Genomic DNA, 17,790 nt, shown 5'->3' on the forward strand with positions numbered 1-17,790 from the left:
CGGTCCACGAACCCGGGGGGTTGGGGACCCCAGTTCTAGAATCCAAAGTGACAGAGCCTCCAGCTTGATTCTGCTACCAGCTGCTCTGGTCCCGCAGTGGAGGAAGGAGACAAGAAGTTCCTTTTCCTCCCCCAGAAAGTCAGGTGTGAAAGACCAGGTCCACGCGGGAAGCTCCAATTAAACCGATTTATTGCTAAAAGGCCTGTGCACGGGGAACCTTCTCAATTAACTCTTGGCGCCTGCTTACAGTTAGGCAAAGGTCCATGGAATTCAAGGGAGGCTGGATTTAGTCCGTTTGCGACTACGTAGGGATTCTAGGCCGATCCCTCTTTTAACGCCACCCCTGGTTCTGCCATCCCTTCCCCCTGACCTACACCAACCGGCACCTGGTCCTGTCGCTCGTGAACTTTCTGGACTGTTGTTTCTCAAAATTAATGGATACAACAAAGGGGCAATCTGGGGCCGGGATGAACCATTTGCCAGCTCTTGAGATGATCTGGTGCCTTTCGAAAGAACAGGCTCGTGACTGGGAGGTGCGACTTCATTTTTGTCCTTAGTGGAAGCACCGGTGGCCTCCCTGTCTTGTTGGCCCATTTGGAACGACCCGACCTAGATTTTATAATAAATGCTTTACAATTTTACTGGGAAAATATGTACGTGGATTCAATCCCTGACCTGGTTTTATTTAAACAAACGGCTGTGTCTTTCTTATACAACGCCGCAGTAAAGAATAAATTCATCAAAAAGGAAGATGACCTCCACACAAACACACACACACACAACTTGTTTTGGAAACCTTCTTACCTCAAAAAATCCAACTGTTTAAGAAGTGCCAATTTCTCCCTCTCTAATATTTCTGTCACTCGCCAAACCTCACTGGAGAAGAGAACAAAACATACGTTATGTAAAAACCCATTTCGGCCTGCTCAGACAAAATACTAATAGAGCTGTGATTTACTCTCTCTTGTAAGTATTGCACTAGTAACTACAGAAACGGAGCAATTTCCTAATTACTCCGGTTTATTTATTGTTAATGGCTATGTTTAATCTAAATCTGAATAGAAAAATGCTCTGGAGACGCAATAAAAGTAAAGCAATGATCCAGTGTAGGAACATTGTTAAACTTTCATTTCAATAGTGGTGCGGGAAACCCACAATTTTACAGAGGCAGCATTAGTTAAATGAAGCTCTGGAGACCCTCAATTTTAACTAAGCAAAACCAGCCATTTTACTCCATGTCTTTGCCGAATGTTTGTCCACGGACTGTCCAGCTTATTGTTATTCTCTCTCTCAGATGATCCAAATCATAACCTAATGAAAGAATCGGTTGTGATATAGTAAAATTAACGCTGCTCGTAATAAGTGTGGTTTGAATCTCTTCTCTGATAATAAAAAATAGTCTCTTCAAGTTTTTCGTTTACTAAAAATCCCATGAAACTAAAAAACAAATGAGAAGCCTGCTTGGCACAAAAAGACAACGCTCTTGAAAGCCAGGGGAAAAAGGGCCCTTTTGATCAGTGTACGCTGCCTATTCTAACAGATGCCAGTGAAAGATGGACACTAATATCACAATCGACACAAAAGCTACGAACGGTGCAAAGATACATGCTCGGCATCACAAGACAAGATAGAAAGACCGGCGCGTGGATCGGAGAACAAATGAAAACATACAATGCCATCGACAAGAGTCAAAGAATTGAAATGGCAACGGGCTGGTTGCATAGCAAGAAAAACATCGTCACCGTTTGCAGCCATTCATCCACGGTGGGAATCAATTTATCTGATCCATTAAGTAATCCTGCTGCCATCAACATATCTAACATCAAAGTCTCGATTTTTTTCCCCACGTTTTCCCCCATTAAACCCGAAAGGAAAGATTCTGGTTTTATCTTTTATCTTCCGTGTTAAGATGGGAATCCAGCTGCAATATTTCTTTGCTTTGTCACAAGTCCACCATAAATGATAAAAGGGCCCCTTTAAATACCTTTTGTGGCCACGAACCACGGCCACAGACCACACAGGCAACTCAAGATTTAAACCATTAGTCTGCATCAAGCTTTCACAGATCCCCTGTGACAACATTGCAGGTCTCCAGGGATCTGTGGACCACACAGGTTGAGAACCACTTATGTGTAATCTATTGGCGTAGTATACTGTATATGTGGATCCATGCAGTGTGGGGTTGGTTTTTTTTTGCGTTTGTCTAATGAAAATTCTGTCAATGCACAGATTTTCTAAGTGCCATCCAAATTCTTTGGTATGGCATCCTGTGTGCCAATAACCATTGGGAGTATATGCAATAGTGCTGCTGTTGTTATTGTTGTCGTTGTCGTTGTCGTTGTTGTTGTTGTTGTTGTTATTATTATTATTATTATTATTATTATTATTATTATTATTATTATTATTATTATTATTATTATTATTATTATTATTATTATTATTACATTAGGACTTATATGCCGCCCTATCTCCCGAAGGACTCAGGGAGGCTAACAACAATAAAATACAATAAGACAAAAGTTAAAAAGAAATTAAATTAAGGGCCCCAGTAGAATAAATTAAATTATTATTATTAAATTATTATAATTATTACTATTTTATTCGTGTTTTTAATTTGTGTAATAAAGTATCCATCCTTTTATAAAATCATTCTGCCTATCTTAATTCCCCTTTTCTAGAATTACTCACATTTCCTTCTCTTCCTGCAGTTTTTTAGCTTCATCCTGAAGTATTTGCAGCTGCTGTTGAGCAATAATTAACTCCTCCGAGGTTCTTTCCAGTGAATTCAGAAGCTCTTGGTTAGTAACCCTCAATTTGGTATTTTCTGTTGTAGTGTCACACCTAACATTCCGTAGCTCTTTGCATTGTTTGTCCAACTGTATAAAAAGAAGAATCATAATTTTTTTTAAAAAAAAACCCAGCTGAATGGATTTTTTTATTCATCGCAAGTCCATAAAGTGCCTCCAAAGGGGAGTTTTTAAAATTTATTCTTATTGTTTTTAAAACAATAACAGGAAAAAAAAAGAAAAACAGAAGGATAACTGTCATGCAAGTGCATACGTTTTTAAGGGGGAAAAAAAGTCTACATATAAACATTTAGCGAAGACCTCCAGATGCCCCAAAGTCAAATCAATCTAAAAAAAAAATGTGGCAAGGAAAGTCATAAAATGGGGGGAAACTCACTAAATAAATTTCCCACTTAGCAACATAAATTGTGGGCTCAGCTGTGGTTATAAATGGAGGACCGTCTGTATTTTATCTGTGCTTGAAAGTTTCATATCTCCATGCAGTGTATATGCTGGCTGTTGGAATCCATTTTTTTTATTTTAATTCCATTTATATCCCGCCCTTCTCCGAAGACTCAGGGCGGCTTACAAGCTTAGCAGTAGCCTTCATTCTATGTATATGCCTGCTTATTAGGGCTTTCACACACACACACCCAAGCGGCATTATTACAAAGTCAGCTTAATTGCCCCCAACAATCTGGGTCCTCATTTACGTTCAGTTACAGAACCGCTTGCACTAAATAAATAATTAACCCTTCCAAATAAAAGAAAATGCCTTTTTTTTCTTTCTTCTTTGCAAAATTAAAATTATCTTATTACCTAGGCTCAAACTAGTATTACCATGACAACAGTGTAATAAGGCAGCTAAATGGCTGGAACTGGCTTTTTTTTCCTTTTTTTTGACAGAGCGCAAATAAAACTAACATAGCCCTCAACAAACACGTTACAAGAGAGGCAGCAGGAATGGCTCGTAAATCCTATAAGAACAGCCAATGTGTTATTTTTGAGGTCATGTGAATTTACCTACACTTGAGCCTTCAAACCCTGATAAGAAACATTGGGGATTATTTACAGCTTCCAAGCAAGAGCTCAGTTGAGTCACCTCCGCAGAGCTCAGCCTGATATTTACGTGATACAAATCAACTGGCCAGCCAGCTCAAGAAGTTAAATTCCCTACGTGGGGCTTGAAAAATAAGCAGAGGGCGGGGCGGCGCAGTCTGAAGTTTTAACACAGGGGTGGATCTTTTGCCGAAAGGATTTGTGTCGGAAGTCCTGTCGGCCGTGTAGTGTGGTGTGGCTTTCAAGGTCCCTGTTTCTTACCCATCAGATGAAGCAGAAAGAAATAAAACTCTTTTGTGTTTTTGAGACCTCCGTCCAGGAGGGTGTTTCGGAAATCCAGCAAACCATCACCAAATACGGGTGTCTTTTGCATCACGACCACAACTGCGCGCAAAGTTGCTGTGGCTAAAGTGAGGCGGAGGGTTAAGTGAATTTTTGCCCCGTTTTACGACCTCTCCTGCCACAGCTGTTTAAAGTGGATCCCTGCCGTTGTTAAGTTAGCGAGACGGTTGTTAAGTGAATCTGGCTTCCCCCCACTGGCTTTGCTTGGCAGGTCACCAAACGGGGGTCCCAGGATGCTGCTTGCGCCATAAATACGTGTCAGTTGCCAAGAGGCTGAATTCTGATCACATGATCACGGGGATGCTGCGACGGGCGTAAGGGTGAAAAGGGATCACCAGTTACTTTTCCCAGCGCCGTCGTAACTTGGAAGAGTCGCTAAATGAACTGTGACAAGTCGAGAAACATCTATGCAAGCAGGACCAAGTTGGCACTTCAGTGGTTCAAGTGACTTTCTTACCAGCGCAGCTAAAATGATGCAGCACACTGCCACCGTATGGCTAAGCTTGCATCAATTTTTTCTGCTGTTATAACTCCATAATTTTTGAAGGGTTACTACCGCTTTACAAGGCCTTGGTAAAGCCACACTTGGAATAACTGCATCCAGTTTTGGTCACCACGATGTAAAAAAGACGTTGAGACTCTAGAAAGAGTGCAGAGAAGAGCAACAAAGAGGATCAGGGGACTGGAGGCTAAAACATATAAGGAAGGGTTGCTGGAATTGGGGATGTCTAGTTTAATGAAGGGGGGAGGGGGGACACGATAGCAGTCTTCCAATCTCTCAGGAGCTGCCCCAAAGAAGAGGCAGTCAAGCTATTCCCCAAAGCGCCTGAAGGCAGGACAAGAAGCCACAGATGGAAATTAACCAAGGAGAGAAGCAACCTAGAACTAAGGAGAAACTTCCTGACAGTGAGGACAATCAACCAGTGGAACAACCTGCCTCCAGAAGTTGTGGCTGCTCCAACACTGGAAGTTTTTAAAAAGAGACTGGACAACCATTTGTCTGAAATGGTATAGGTTCTCCTGCCTGATCAGGGGGTTGGACTAGATGACCTCCAAGGACTCTTCCAACTGTTTTATTCTGTTATTCTATTTACTTCCATGTATCCAAGTCTGGTGTATCCAAGACCTCCAAGGTCCCTTCCAACTTTTTATTATTATTGTTGTTGTTGTTGTTATTGTTGTTATTACTATTATTATTATTATTTTCACCTACTGTTTTCTGCTTCTGAGACAGTTGCTCCAATTCCTCCTCCTTTTCGACCAGTTTTTCCTCCAGTTCCTGGTGTCGGGACTGGAACCGCTCAGCGCCCTGCAAAATTGGAGAATAATAAAAAGAGCAGGGGGATCTGAGTGAAAAGCAATGGAGAAACAACCAATTGTGAGAACAAAACAGTGGCAGATTGTTGTTGTTTTGCAACGCATCCATAGGGGGGGGAAATCACACACGCCAAACACACATATGCACACACAGACACGCACACGTACACGCAAAGAGCTTTCAGGCGGGTTTTGAACAAGTTAAAAAAGAGATGATAAGAGATCCAGAGGCTAAGCTACACAATGGAGGGAGCTAGGTGTGTCTAGTCCAGGGGTCTTCAAACGTGGCCCTTTTATGACTTGTGGACTTCAAGTCCCAGAATTCTTCAGCCAGTCATGCTGGCTGAGGAATTCTGGGAGTTGAAGTCCACAAGCAGGGGTCTTCAAACGTGGCCCTTTTATGACTTGTGGACTTCATCTCCCAGAATTCCTCAGCCAAGCACGCTGGAGTTGAAGTCCACAAGTCACAAAAGGGCCAGGTTTGAAGACTGTTAAGAACTAATATGCAGAGGTCTCCTTGTGCTACCAAGGAGTTGCACAGACAAGGAAGGGTACTGAGAGCAGTAAGAGTCACACAGTAACCACAAGAGTACACTGAGTTGTAAAAGCAGAAAGTGTTTTACTTTTGAGGTGGTGTAAAAACAAAAATGCACGGTCAAAAATAAACAGTCCAGGTCATACAAAATAGTAACAGTCCAAGGAGTATTCCAAATACAAAGTCTTCTTACCGGTCCAGAGGTCAAAACACAGTTGTGCAGGTTTATCACAGTAGTAAACCAACAGTACAGCAAAACAGCAATAGTAGAGAGAGCAGAGAATTTAGAGAGAAAGAAGCTACGTTCCTAGCTCCCTCTTATGGCCATGAGAACACTTACACACCCATTGGCCAATTAACGTCTTAAAGACACAACATCATGGTTAATATATTTTCAACCCAACATTGTAGGCTATCACCATATGCCTAACAAAGACCCCTGGTCTAGTCTAATGAGGAGAAGGACGAGGGGTGACACGGTATCTTTGGAGTCTTCCAAAGTTTGAGGGGCTGTCACAGAGAAGAGGGGGGCTCGACCTATTCTCCAAGGCCCCGGAAGGCAGGACAAGAAGCAACGGATGGAAATCCCAAAGATGCTTTTTTTATTAATGAGGCGACTGGACTTTCTTGTTTTTCTTTGGAAACATTTCTCATCCGAGAAGTTCCTTCAGCTCTGAAGAAGCTTCTTGGGTGAGGAGCGAAATGTCTTTAGAGAAAAACAAGGAGGTCCAGTTGCCTCGTAAAAAAAGGCATTTGGGGGACAACCAGGACCTGGAGGCTGGAGAACCTCCGGAGACATTTAGCAATGGGTGGAAACTCATCAAAGGAGAGAAGCAACCTAGAACAGTGATGGCGAACCTCTTAGAGCAGACATGTCAAACACAAGGCCCGGGGGCCGGATCCGGCCCGTGAAGTGGTTTCATGCGGCCCGCGAAGCCATCCTGGAAACAGTGAGGAAACGGCCCCCAATGCCTTGGCCCTGGCCCAGAGACCCTCCTTCTGCCAGAGACCCCCAGATCTGTCCCACTCCTGCCCAGGCCCCCATAGGCACCCTGGATGCGAACGATGTACAGCTGGCCACGCCCACCCAGTAGGCCATACGCACTCTAGCCATGCCCACCCAGTAGGCCACACCCACCCAGGCCACACCCACCCGGCCCCCTGAGGGCAACCGCAATGCTGGTGCAGCCCTCAATGAAGTTGAGTTTGACACCCCTGTTTTAGAGACCGAGGGCCCAAACGGCAACCCAAAACCCACTTATTATTTCTCGCTGGGTGCCAGGTGGGTGTGGCCCACTGGGTGGGTGTGGGTGTGGTGGTCATGGAAGATTGGGTGGGTGTGGCCAAGATGGGTGTGGTCACCTCAATGTCACTCGTGGGGAGGGGGGGTGGCTGGTTGAAGAGGGACAGTTGCCACTTCCGAGGCATGGGGCGGGTGCCCACAGGGAGGGCTCTGAGCGCCGCCTCTGGCACCCGTGCCCTAGGTTCGCCACCACTGACCTAGAACTAAGGAGAACTTTCCTAACGGTGAGAACAATCAACCAGTGGAACGGCTTGCCACCAGAGGTTGGGTGCTCCGTCGCTGGAGGTCTTTAAGAAGAGAGTTGGACAGCTACTTGTCTGAAAGGGTAGAGGGTCAGGGTTTGACAGACAGAGAGGAACGATGGCCGCATTTTAATTCAAACCAATGTTTGGTGCCATCGTTCATTTTACCGTCACAGTGCGAGAATGACTCCACAGTCAGATTTTGCGTACATCCATCTGCCCTTCGAACGCCCGTATTAAACCGATACTTGCCTCCAACAAGACTTTTTCTTTCTCGGTTTTGATCTGCTGCTCCATTTCTTCGTACAGCCGCTGGAGTTCGTCGTCGTAGGCGGACATTTTGCTGATAGGGGATTTTTAAAAGCACAAGAAATTACATCTGGGTCGGAACACCAGCAAGAAAGCTGGAGAGACAAGAAGCCACGTAAACTTCCTTCCGAGAGAAAGTCACGGTTGGACAGACAGGCAAAGCTCCCAGATAAATGTACAAGTCACGCTCAGCAACATTTCAGGACGGGCAGTCCTCGACTTACAACAGCTTGCTTAGTGTCCGTTCCAAGTGACAAAGCACCAAAAAAAGTGACCTTACGACCGTTGGTCACACTTTACGACCGTTGCGGCATGGCATCCCCATGGTCATGTGATTTACTTTTTTTTTTAATCCCATTTATATCCCGCCCTTCTCCGAAGACTCAGGGCGGCTTACAAGCTTAGCAGTAGCCTTCATTCTATGTATATGCCTGCTTATTAGGGCTTTCACACACACACCCCAAGCGGCATTATTACAAAGTCAGCTTATTGCCCCCAACAATCTGGGTCCTCATTTTACCTACCTCGGAAGGATGGAAGGCTGAGTCAACCTTGAGCCTGGTGGGATGCGAACCTGCACTAATTGCAGGCAGCTGGTGTTACTTAAGGAGGCATTAACCCACTGCTCCAGGTGACTTGTGACCGTTTTTCACACTTACGACCCCTGCCGCATCCCCTGGGTCACGTGATCAAAATTCAGATGCTTGGCAACCAGCTCCTATTTATGACGGTCACAGCGTGCCCCCCCCAGGGGTCACGTAATTCCTTTGGGCGACCTTCTGGCAAGCAAAGCCAATGTGGGAAGCCAGTTTCACTTAACAGCCGCGTGACTGACTTAACAACTGAAGTTATTTACTTAACAACGGCGGCAAGAAAGGTCGTAAGACGGGGCAAAGTTCGCTGAATAACTGTCCCGCTTAGGCTAGCGACAGAAATTTTGGGCTCAATTTTGGCCGTAAATCAAGGACTACCTGTACACCCTTGAGGCGGATTCGACGAGCAGCTAATGGGATGGATATTATACTCACAGGGCAAAAAGAAAAAAAAAACCTCAGGTGGGTCCCGTCACACCTGCCGAGGTAGCTTTCAACATGCATTACCCGTTCGTGGGGATGCTTCTGCTCGGAAAGAATCCCGATGAAAGAAAAATACATTAAGGTAAACCCCCCCCCCTCCCCAGAATCCATCATAAAAGAAGCACTTACTTTTGCAAGAAACACTCCAGGGTGTTCTTTTGATTATCAGCTTCCTGGAGCTGAGAGAAGATTTTCGTCAAGAATTCTTCAAAATTGGAAAGCAGATGAGGCTCGTGTTTCTTCAAGTGAAGCCAGAGTTTTTTTACATCATTTTCACTGGAGAAAAAGACAAAAAAGGAAAAAAGGAAAGGAAAGGAAAGGAAAGTATATATATATAAATACACACACACACACATAAACAAACACACACACACATATATATATATAAAGGTTCCCCCGCACACGCGTCCTAGTCGTTTCCGACTCTAGGGGCCGGTGCTCATCTCCGTTTCAAAGCCGAAGAGCCGGCGCTTGTCCGAGGACGTCTCCGTGGTCATGTGGCCGGCATGACTAGACGCCAAAGGCGCACGGAACGCTGTTACCTTCCCACCGGAATGGTCCCTATTTTTCTACTTGCATTTTTACGTCCTTTCGAACTGCTAGGTTGGCAGAAGCTGGGACGAGTAACAGGCGCTCACTCTGTTACGCGGCACTCGGGATTCGACCCACCAAACCGCGGACCTTCTGATCGACAAGCTCAGCGTCCTAACCCACTGAGCCACCGCGTCCCTAACACACACACACACACACACACACACACATATATATATATATATGTGTGTGTGTGTGTGTGTGTGTGTGTGTGTGTGTGTGTGTGTGTGTGTGTGTTAAGCGTTTGTTAAACACGGGGCAAATCTTATTACCTGTTTCAGCCTAACCCAAGGCCATCAACAGGCTGTAGTCACACAGTGACAGCTCATATTTGTGTTAATTTTTTGGATTGCTAACAAAGAATTAAAGGGAGACTGATATAGCTATTTCAAACTTAGTTGTTCTCATCAGTCAGCCACACCCTTCTGAGATTCGAAGGGTTAGAACAATTGCCTAATGTGCAATCAGCCCAGGTTCGAATCTCAGAAGGGTGTGGCTGACTGATGAGAACAAATAAGTTTGAAATAGCTATATCAGTCTCCCTTTAATTCTTTGTTAGCAATCCAAAAAATTTACACACACACACACACACACACACACACATATATATATATATATATATATATATATATATATTTCCAACCCTTATATTACGGAGCATTCAAACCCCTGACCCTTTCTCCCAGGCTCTCCGCTGTTTCAGGGGCAAGACTTACTCCTCCAAGATATTCTCGGCTCCAAGCCGTTCCATAAGATTTGAAAACTGCTCTTCTGCCTCATCTCCTTCCGCGACGCTCCCCTTCGATTTTGGACAAAAGCTGTTTCCAGTTTTACGGGCCTCGGCTAAAGATTCTTCTCTCCTGGACAAGAACTGGCCTGCAGGTTTTTGTTTTTGTTTTTTAAAAAAAAAGATTTTACAAAACAGGTTGGTCCTCGAGGTGTTTGCAATAAATGAAAACAACAACAACAACAACAAAAACACAACTAGTTGTCATAGCACGAGAAATCAATCCTGTTAAATTAGCTTCTGTAATCCGGAAGAAAAAAAAAGCATGTCATTTTTCTGTCAAAGATTGCGACAAAAGAGCGTCAAAATTCTACGACATCCATTAAAACGCTTTCCAGATAATCCTCGACTTTCAAACAGTTCGTTTTACGACCGCTCTGAAAGCGACTTACGACTGTTTTTCACGTTTACAACCGTTGCAGCATTCCCCCCCACGGTCACGTGATCCCCCTTTTGCGACCTTCTGACAAGCAAAGTCAACGCGGGAATCCGGATTCGCTTAACGACCGGGTTACTAATTTAACAACTCCCGTGATTCACTTAACCAATGTGGCGAGAAAAGTCGTAGAATGGGACACCACTCGCTTCAGAAATTTCTCACTGAACCAACATAAAATTGGGGGCAGCTCAGTTGTGGAGGTAAGTTGAGGAGTACCTGTAAAATGGGGCAAAGCTGATTTAACAACTGTCTCACTCAGCAATGGAAATTTGAGCTCCCCTGTGGTCGTAAGTCAAGAACTACCTATGTATTAATTATTTCCAAAAGAGCAGAAAGACTTAGGTTTCAATATACAGTAGTGGCCCAAATTGTGGAAATCTCTTGGGAAAAGTGTACTTTTGAGGTTTGGTACCTAATAACACCAATTTTTTTTTGGGGGGGGGGGAGCAGTACCATAAAATTATAAATCAATGGAAAGATAATTTAATCAAGAACGTAATGCAACCAAGTTTGTTCAATTATCTGTACTCCATTCTATGAAAAGTTACAACCAAATAACCAGAAAAAGGCTACTGCTAAACTTGTAAGCCGCCCTGAGTCTTCGGAGAAGGGCGGGATATAAATGGAATTAAAATAAAAAATAAAATAAATAAATAAAAAGGAAGCACAACTTGCTCAGGTTGAGATCAGGTAGCTTTCTTTCATCCGATCGTAGCCAATGAGCACGAGTGTTTAGAGAGCCAATCGGGTGTCATCTTGTTTGGGCAATGAGCCAATCAGATCACAGTAGGATCCGGTTATTGATGTCGTGTATTGGAAGCCGAGAGGAGGACGCTTGTCAGTGTGTTATGTGGTCGCTATCAAGTCGGTTGGGCTTTTTTGTGCGTTCTTTCATTTAGTGAACTTGTGAAACGCAATAAAATTAAAGTAACGGCGCAAAGGGTCGACTGCTTGCCCAGAAAGCGATGTAAAATAGTATTATTATTAAGTGAACGAGGCTACGGTTATAAAGAAATGAGAAGAAAAACGGGTGGAAACTTATCCAAAGGTGGCATTTCTACTGCACACTTTTCCCCAAAAGGCTTCCACAATTTTGGCCACTGCTGTCATCCTTTCCAAAAGAGCAGAAGGACGTAGGTTTTCAATATACCCTAGGATGACAAATGGATAACAGGGTCCAGGAAATGGTCTAGCTAGCAGCATCTCACACGTTGAACATTTTTAATGGAGCACCACTAGCAACAGAAGCTCTATTAAAGTCTCCATCAAATCACCCATCGCCCTTTCGGTCTCCATTAAATCACCCAAGATGCCCGCGATTGAGCTGCAGACGAAGAATCTACTACTAGGGTGGGCATCTCGCCTTGAGGTTGACTAGCAAAGGAGGAGTTGGCTGAATACTTTTTGCCCTTTGGGTTCTTCTTCTGTGAAAAGCAACCGGCTGTGGGGACAAGAAAGAAAGAAAGAAATCTAAGCCTTCCCAAACCAGGCTGTGGGATTAGTCATCCAGGATATAGGAAGGAACTGAATCCAGCACGAGTGTTCAACGTAGAAAGTAAACAGAGAGGATCGTTATGACGAAGGACGGAGAGGACTAGCCTACTCAAGAGGAGGATGGAGGGGGGGGGGACATGATGGCTGCCTTCCTGTGCTTGAGGAGTTGTCATAGTGAAGAAGGGAGGGGGGGGGGCGGTCAACTTATTTCCCAAAGCCCCAGAGGGCAGGACAAGAAGCAATGGGTGGAAACCTGTTAAAAGAGAGAAGCAAGCTAGAAGCCAAGAGAAATTTCCTGGCAGTGAGGACAATTAATCAGAGGAGCAACCCAAAGGAGGGAATGTCCCAATTAAAGGATCCCGTTGGCTTTTCTCTGGATCAGGCGATGCTGTTAAGAGATGAGAAATCAAACGGTATAGACCAGCGATGGCGAACCTTTTGGAGACCGAGTGCCCAAACTCCAACCCAAAACCCACTTATGTATCGTCGGGTGCCGGGTGGGCGTGACCCATGGGGTGGGCGTGGCCCATGGGGTGGGCGTGGCTGCGGTGGTAACGGCAGACTGGGTGGGACTAGAAACTTCAATCCATCGATTCCAACTTGGCGAGATCTTTTTTTTTTCCCGCGAAAAGTTGAAATTGATTGATTGATTGAACCTTTTTTTTTCTTTTGCACAGGGTGGCGGAGGCCTAAAGCGAAAAGGTTTTATGAAACTCAGCTGAAGGCCTAGGGCTGGGGTGACGACATGCGTGCCCACAGAGAGGGCTCTGCGTGCCACCTGTGGCACGCGTGCCATAGGTTCACCACCACGGGCATAGACGGATACATAAAAGGACCACCAGAAAAGGAATTGACAGCAAGCCAAATTACTTCTGAAGGGCTACGCGGGCCGAGAACTCACTGAATCCGCTGGTGAACTCTTCCAGAGTAAGGGAGCCGTTGCCATCTGCATCCAGAGTGTCAAATACATTCTCCAGCTCTTCCGGGGCCAGAGGTGACTCCCCGTAGAGCCTCTAAAACGACAAATGTTTAGTAGATGTTAGAGGTATATTGTTATTAATTTTAGTGTTAGTACTTTGTATGTATCTATGTTAAAGGGGAGTTAAAGCACATGAGGACCCAGATTGTTGGGGGCAATAAGCTGACTTTGTAATAATGCCGCTTGGGGGTGTGTGTGAAAGCCCTAATAAGCAGGCATATACATAGAATGAAGGCTACTGCTAAGCTTGTAAGCCGCCCTGAGTCTTCGGAGAAGGGCGGGATATAAATGGAAATAAAATAAAAAAAAAATAAAATAAAAAAAAATCATGAATTTGGTTAATTTTATATTATGGATAATCTTTAGTTAGAATATGATTATTATAACTATAACCCTGTATTTAGCTCTGGGAAGTGGGGGGGGGAAGGGGGCTGGTTTGGGGTGGGTGGGTTTTGGGGATGTATTGTAAAATCTTTTTTTGTAAAACTCTTTAATAAAAAAAAAATGACAAATGTTTTCCTCAGTTACGCTGACGTTGCGTGTAAATTGAAAGGTTCATTTTCAAAAGATCTTGAAGAAGAAAAAAGACCAATCGTTTAAACGATGACCCATCTGGCAGACGGTACAGGGTAATAAAAACCACGGCTAACAGGCTGAAAAATCGCTTTTATCCCTAGAGCTGTAACCATGTTAAATACCGGAGTATAGCGCGACGTTGAAGTGCAATATCAGAGGCAGCAGCGCGATGGTGAAGAGAAATGTGAAGGATGTGTGGATATAACGTATGTTCTTATTTGTGGGGTTTTTTTTCTACTTGTGTGTAGCGTGCACCGTGGGCAGCATTTAGTTTCGTGGTGAGTGACACAGTGACAACAGAGACATTCTAGGTTGTTCTGTTCTGTTTAGGCGAATGGAAGATTGCTTTTCTTTTAACACAGTGGGGCTGCAAGCATCAAATACGAAATAAGCCTCATTGACTCGTGAGGATTTCAGCCGGTGCCTCACAAAAGTAATAATGTCTGCCTCCAGAAGTGGCGGATGCTCCAACACTGGAAGTCTTTAAGAAGAGACTGGACAGCCATTTGTCTGAAATGGTGTAGGGTTTCCCTGCCTGAGCAGGGGGTTGGACTAGATGACCTCCAAAGTCCTTTCCAACTATTATTATTATAACACTTTTATTCATAAAACATGAACCTCAGTCAACTGAACACTCAAATTGACTGGTACTAATGGTTGACACGGGTTGCTGCCAGCATCCTAGGTATCATCATCATCATCATCATCATCATCATATTATTATTATTATTATTATTATTATTATTATTATTATTATTATTATTATTATTATTATTATTATTATTATTCATGGCTGGAGTGTCCCCTTCTTGTAAACAACCTTTCTGCTTCCTGATCCAGTTCCCTTCCATATTCCTAGATCTTCTGACTCCTTACCATATGAACAGATCACTGGCTTCTAATCTTGGATTAATTCCCACGAGCAACATTGTCCCAGGACCTTTTAATGCAGGTCTAACGACTCTAAAATTCCCCACTCATCCCTCACTATAGACCAACTCACTGAGATTCTCTGCTACAATACACAAGCCAACACTCACAAGGGACTTTCTTCCAGATTGACATCCTTCATCCTGTGTGTTATCTCTCTTTCAACTATTTGCGTTGGAACACATTTACAGCTGAGCAATAAAGCGGTAGAGCCAGTTCAGTGTAGCGGTGAAGGCGGCATCAGGCTAGGAACTGGGAGCCCGGGAGGTCTAGTCCCACCTTAGGCACAAAGCCAGCTGCGTGACCCTGGGCCAGTCACTGTCTCTCAACCCTAGGAAGGAGGCAACGGCAAAGCACTTTTGGAAAAAATTGCCAAGTAAACTGCAGGGACATCTCCAGGCAATCTCCAAGAACTGGACATGATTGCAAATAGTAGTAGTAGTAGTAGTAATAATAATGATGATGATGATGATGATGATGATGATGATGCTGTGAGAATAAAAGTGCTATTCATTCTTGCCGGCTCCCAGCTGTGACTTCAATCAGGACAAATAAATGGTTCCTTGAAAAACGAATGAATTACTTAGACATCCGCCTTTTTTGCAATTTACCTGCATGTCGTGGCGAGCGACAAACCCCTTCCCTTCCGTATCGCAGATCTGGAAGAATTCGTGCGCTTTGGCGAAGACCTCCAGCTGGGTTCCCGAGTCATCTTCCGCTTTGCCGCTGCTTTCTGGATCTTCCTGTCGCTGAGGATCACCAACACCTTTTTTCTGCCATCTGTCCATCCTCACAGCTTTTCACGAAGTTGCCGTTTCATTAGTCTTAAAAGGCAGCCCACGAAAGCTGGACACGGCCAAAAGAGCAGAGGGCGCAAAAAGCGTCTTGCCTTGAGGTTCTTCGTGATAATTCTTTTTTTTTTCTTTCCTTTTTTCTTTTTGGGCAATCGCTCCTATAAATAGCTGCTGAAGTAGCAAAGGACTGCCTAAAAGGTAAACATACAGCATGTTTGACATTGTGGTGAAGCTAGATGAGTTAACGTCGTTATTTTATTTATTTTACAAGGAGGTGCTGGATCTCCAGAATGTGTTATTCACCAAACCCGCCCAAAACCTACTTGGGGATATAGAGCATTAGACTGGAAATTCAATCAACCGATCAATCAGAATAGAGCTGAAAGGGACCTTGGAGGTCATCTAGTCCAACCCCCTGCTCAGGCAGGGAAACCCTACACCATTTCAGACAAATGGCTGTCCAGTCTCTTCTTAAAGACTTCCAGTGTTGGAGCATCCGCCACTTCTGGAGGCAGACATTATTACTTTTGTGAGGCACAGGCTGAGATCCTCACGAGTCAATGAGGCTTATTTCGTATTTGATGCTTGCAGCCCCACTGTGTTAAAAGAAAAGCAATCTTCCATTCGCCTAAACAGAACAGAACAACATAGAATGTCTCTGTTGTCACTGTGTCAGTCACCACGAAACTAACTGCTGCTCACGATGCACGCTACACACAAGGAAGTTAAGCGTTAAGTTCCCGAGGAGAATCCAGACGTGCTCCAGACAAGAGTATGGGAGACGGAGTATCCCAAAGCAAAATTGCAAAACAAGCATTTCAATCACGAAACCCTACACCATTTCAGACAAAGGGCTGTCCAGTCTCTTCTTAAAAACCTCCAGTGTTGGAGCATTCACAACTTCTGGAGGCAGGTGGTTCCACTGGTTAATTGTCCTCACTGTCAGGAAGTTTCTCCTTAATTCCTGGTTGCTTCTCTCCGTGATGAGTTTCCATCCGTTGTTCCTTATCCTGCCTTCCGGTGCAAGTTACATCATGCCATCGTACCATCAGTTACCTCACGTCAACCAAAAATGAATTCTTTGCTGTTTTTCTGCCAATAAGGAAGCTAGCAAAGCTTAATAGGCTTAGTAGAAGATTGGGCTTAGCAGAAGATTGTTGGGGAAATCCATAGCTCAGCAATAGTTCAATAAATGAGGATAATCTGTTAGGAACTAATTTGCTGATGCCCTTAAAAACTGGAAACCAGATTTGTATAAAACATTCCTTAATTAAAACAGTTGTTCTACAGTTTGCAAGGAAGCTGGGGTTTGTTTGTTTTTCTGCCAAAGCTATTTTCCATAAATTTCTAAATATCATTGATTGAACGAGGGATGTTTCTAGTTATTTTGCCACAATAAACATTTTTAGAATGGCTAAAAAAAATAATGGTATGTTGCATTATCCCAGCTAGCAGCAACAGAATTGTTACATCGCATCACCTCAGAATGTTTATAAAATAAAAAATAAAAATAAAAGCCACATGAAAACAAATAACCAAAGTTTATTGCCTATTTTTTTCTAAATGCAATGTAGCCATCCAGCCCCCATTGGGGGGAAAAAAATCATGTGATGCCATCATTGTTCTGGCCAACCGATTCCATGATTTAATAGCTCTTACATCAAAAAGTTCTGTTCATCTCCAGTCCTTTCTTGCTCTTTATACAACAGAGAACAGAGCAAAGCAGAGCAACAAAGATGATTAGGAGACTGGAAGCTAAAACATACAAGGAACGGTTGCTGGAATTGGGTATGTCTAGTTTAATGAAGAGAAGGACCGGGGGGGAACGTGATAGCCGTGTTCCAGTATCTCAGGGGCTGCCCCAAAGAAGAGGGAGTCAAGCTCTTCTCCAAAGCGCCTGAAGGCAGGACAAGAAGCAACGGATGGAAACTAACCAAGGAGAGAAGCAACCTGGAACTCAGGAGAAACTTCCTGACAGTTAGGAACAATTAACCAGTGGAACAACCTGCCTCCAGAATGCTCCAACATGGGAAGTTTTTAAGAAGAGACGGGACAAACATTTGTCTGAAATGGTATACTATAGGGTCTCCTGCCTGAGCAGGGGGTTGGACTAGATGACCTCCAAGGTCATCTTCCAATTCTGTTCCTCTGCTAAACAGTGCTACCTCTGGCAAGGCAATCGTTGAGAGCAGGGGCCCCCAACTCCCAGTCCGTGGACCGGTACCGGGCCG

The 17,790-nt window shown here is 44.1% G+C and overlaps 1 protein-coding gene and 1 long non-coding RNA gene across 5 annotated transcripts in view; both read right to left on the reverse strand.

Moving 5' to 3' along the window:
- Positions 1-17,790, reverse strand: part of LOC308670122 — a 236,326-nt gene that overhangs the window by 28,066 nt on the left and 190,470 nt on the right. The gene's annotated exons all lie outside the window — the stretch shown is intronic.
- Positions 1-17,790, reverse strand: part of CRACR2A (calcium release activated channel regulator 2A) — a 45,196-nt gene that overhangs the window by 24,001 nt on the left and 3,405 nt on the right. For all 4 annotated transcript variants that reach the window (XM_081331535.1, XM_081331536.1, XM_081331537.1 and 1 more), the window contains 8 exons: positions 15,377-15,750; positions 13,182-13,293; positions 10,277-10,436; positions 9,099-9,245; positions 7,837-7,927; positions 5,401-5,496; positions 2,689-2,876; positions 805-876 (listed from right to left, as the gene is read on the reverse strand). In XM_081331535.1, coding sequence (XP_081187661.1) covers positions 805-876; positions 2,689-2,876; positions 5,401-5,496; positions 7,837-7,927; positions 9,099-9,245; positions 10,277-10,436; positions 13,182-13,293; positions 15,377-15,553 — 1,043 coding nt within the window. In that variant the 5' untranslated portion in view covers positions 15,554-15,750. The remainder of the gene's footprint in view (positions 1-804; positions 877-2,688; positions 2,877-5,400; positions 5,497-7,836; positions 7,928-9,098; positions 9,246-10,276; positions 10,437-13,181; positions 13,294-15,376; positions 15,751-17,790) is intronic.

Source organism: Vipera berus, assembly GCF_964194415.1.
Source record: "Vipera berus genome assembly, chromosome: 6".
Lineage (NCBI taxonomy): Eukaryota > Metazoa > Chordata > Lepidosauria > Squamata > Viperidae > Vipera > Vipera berus.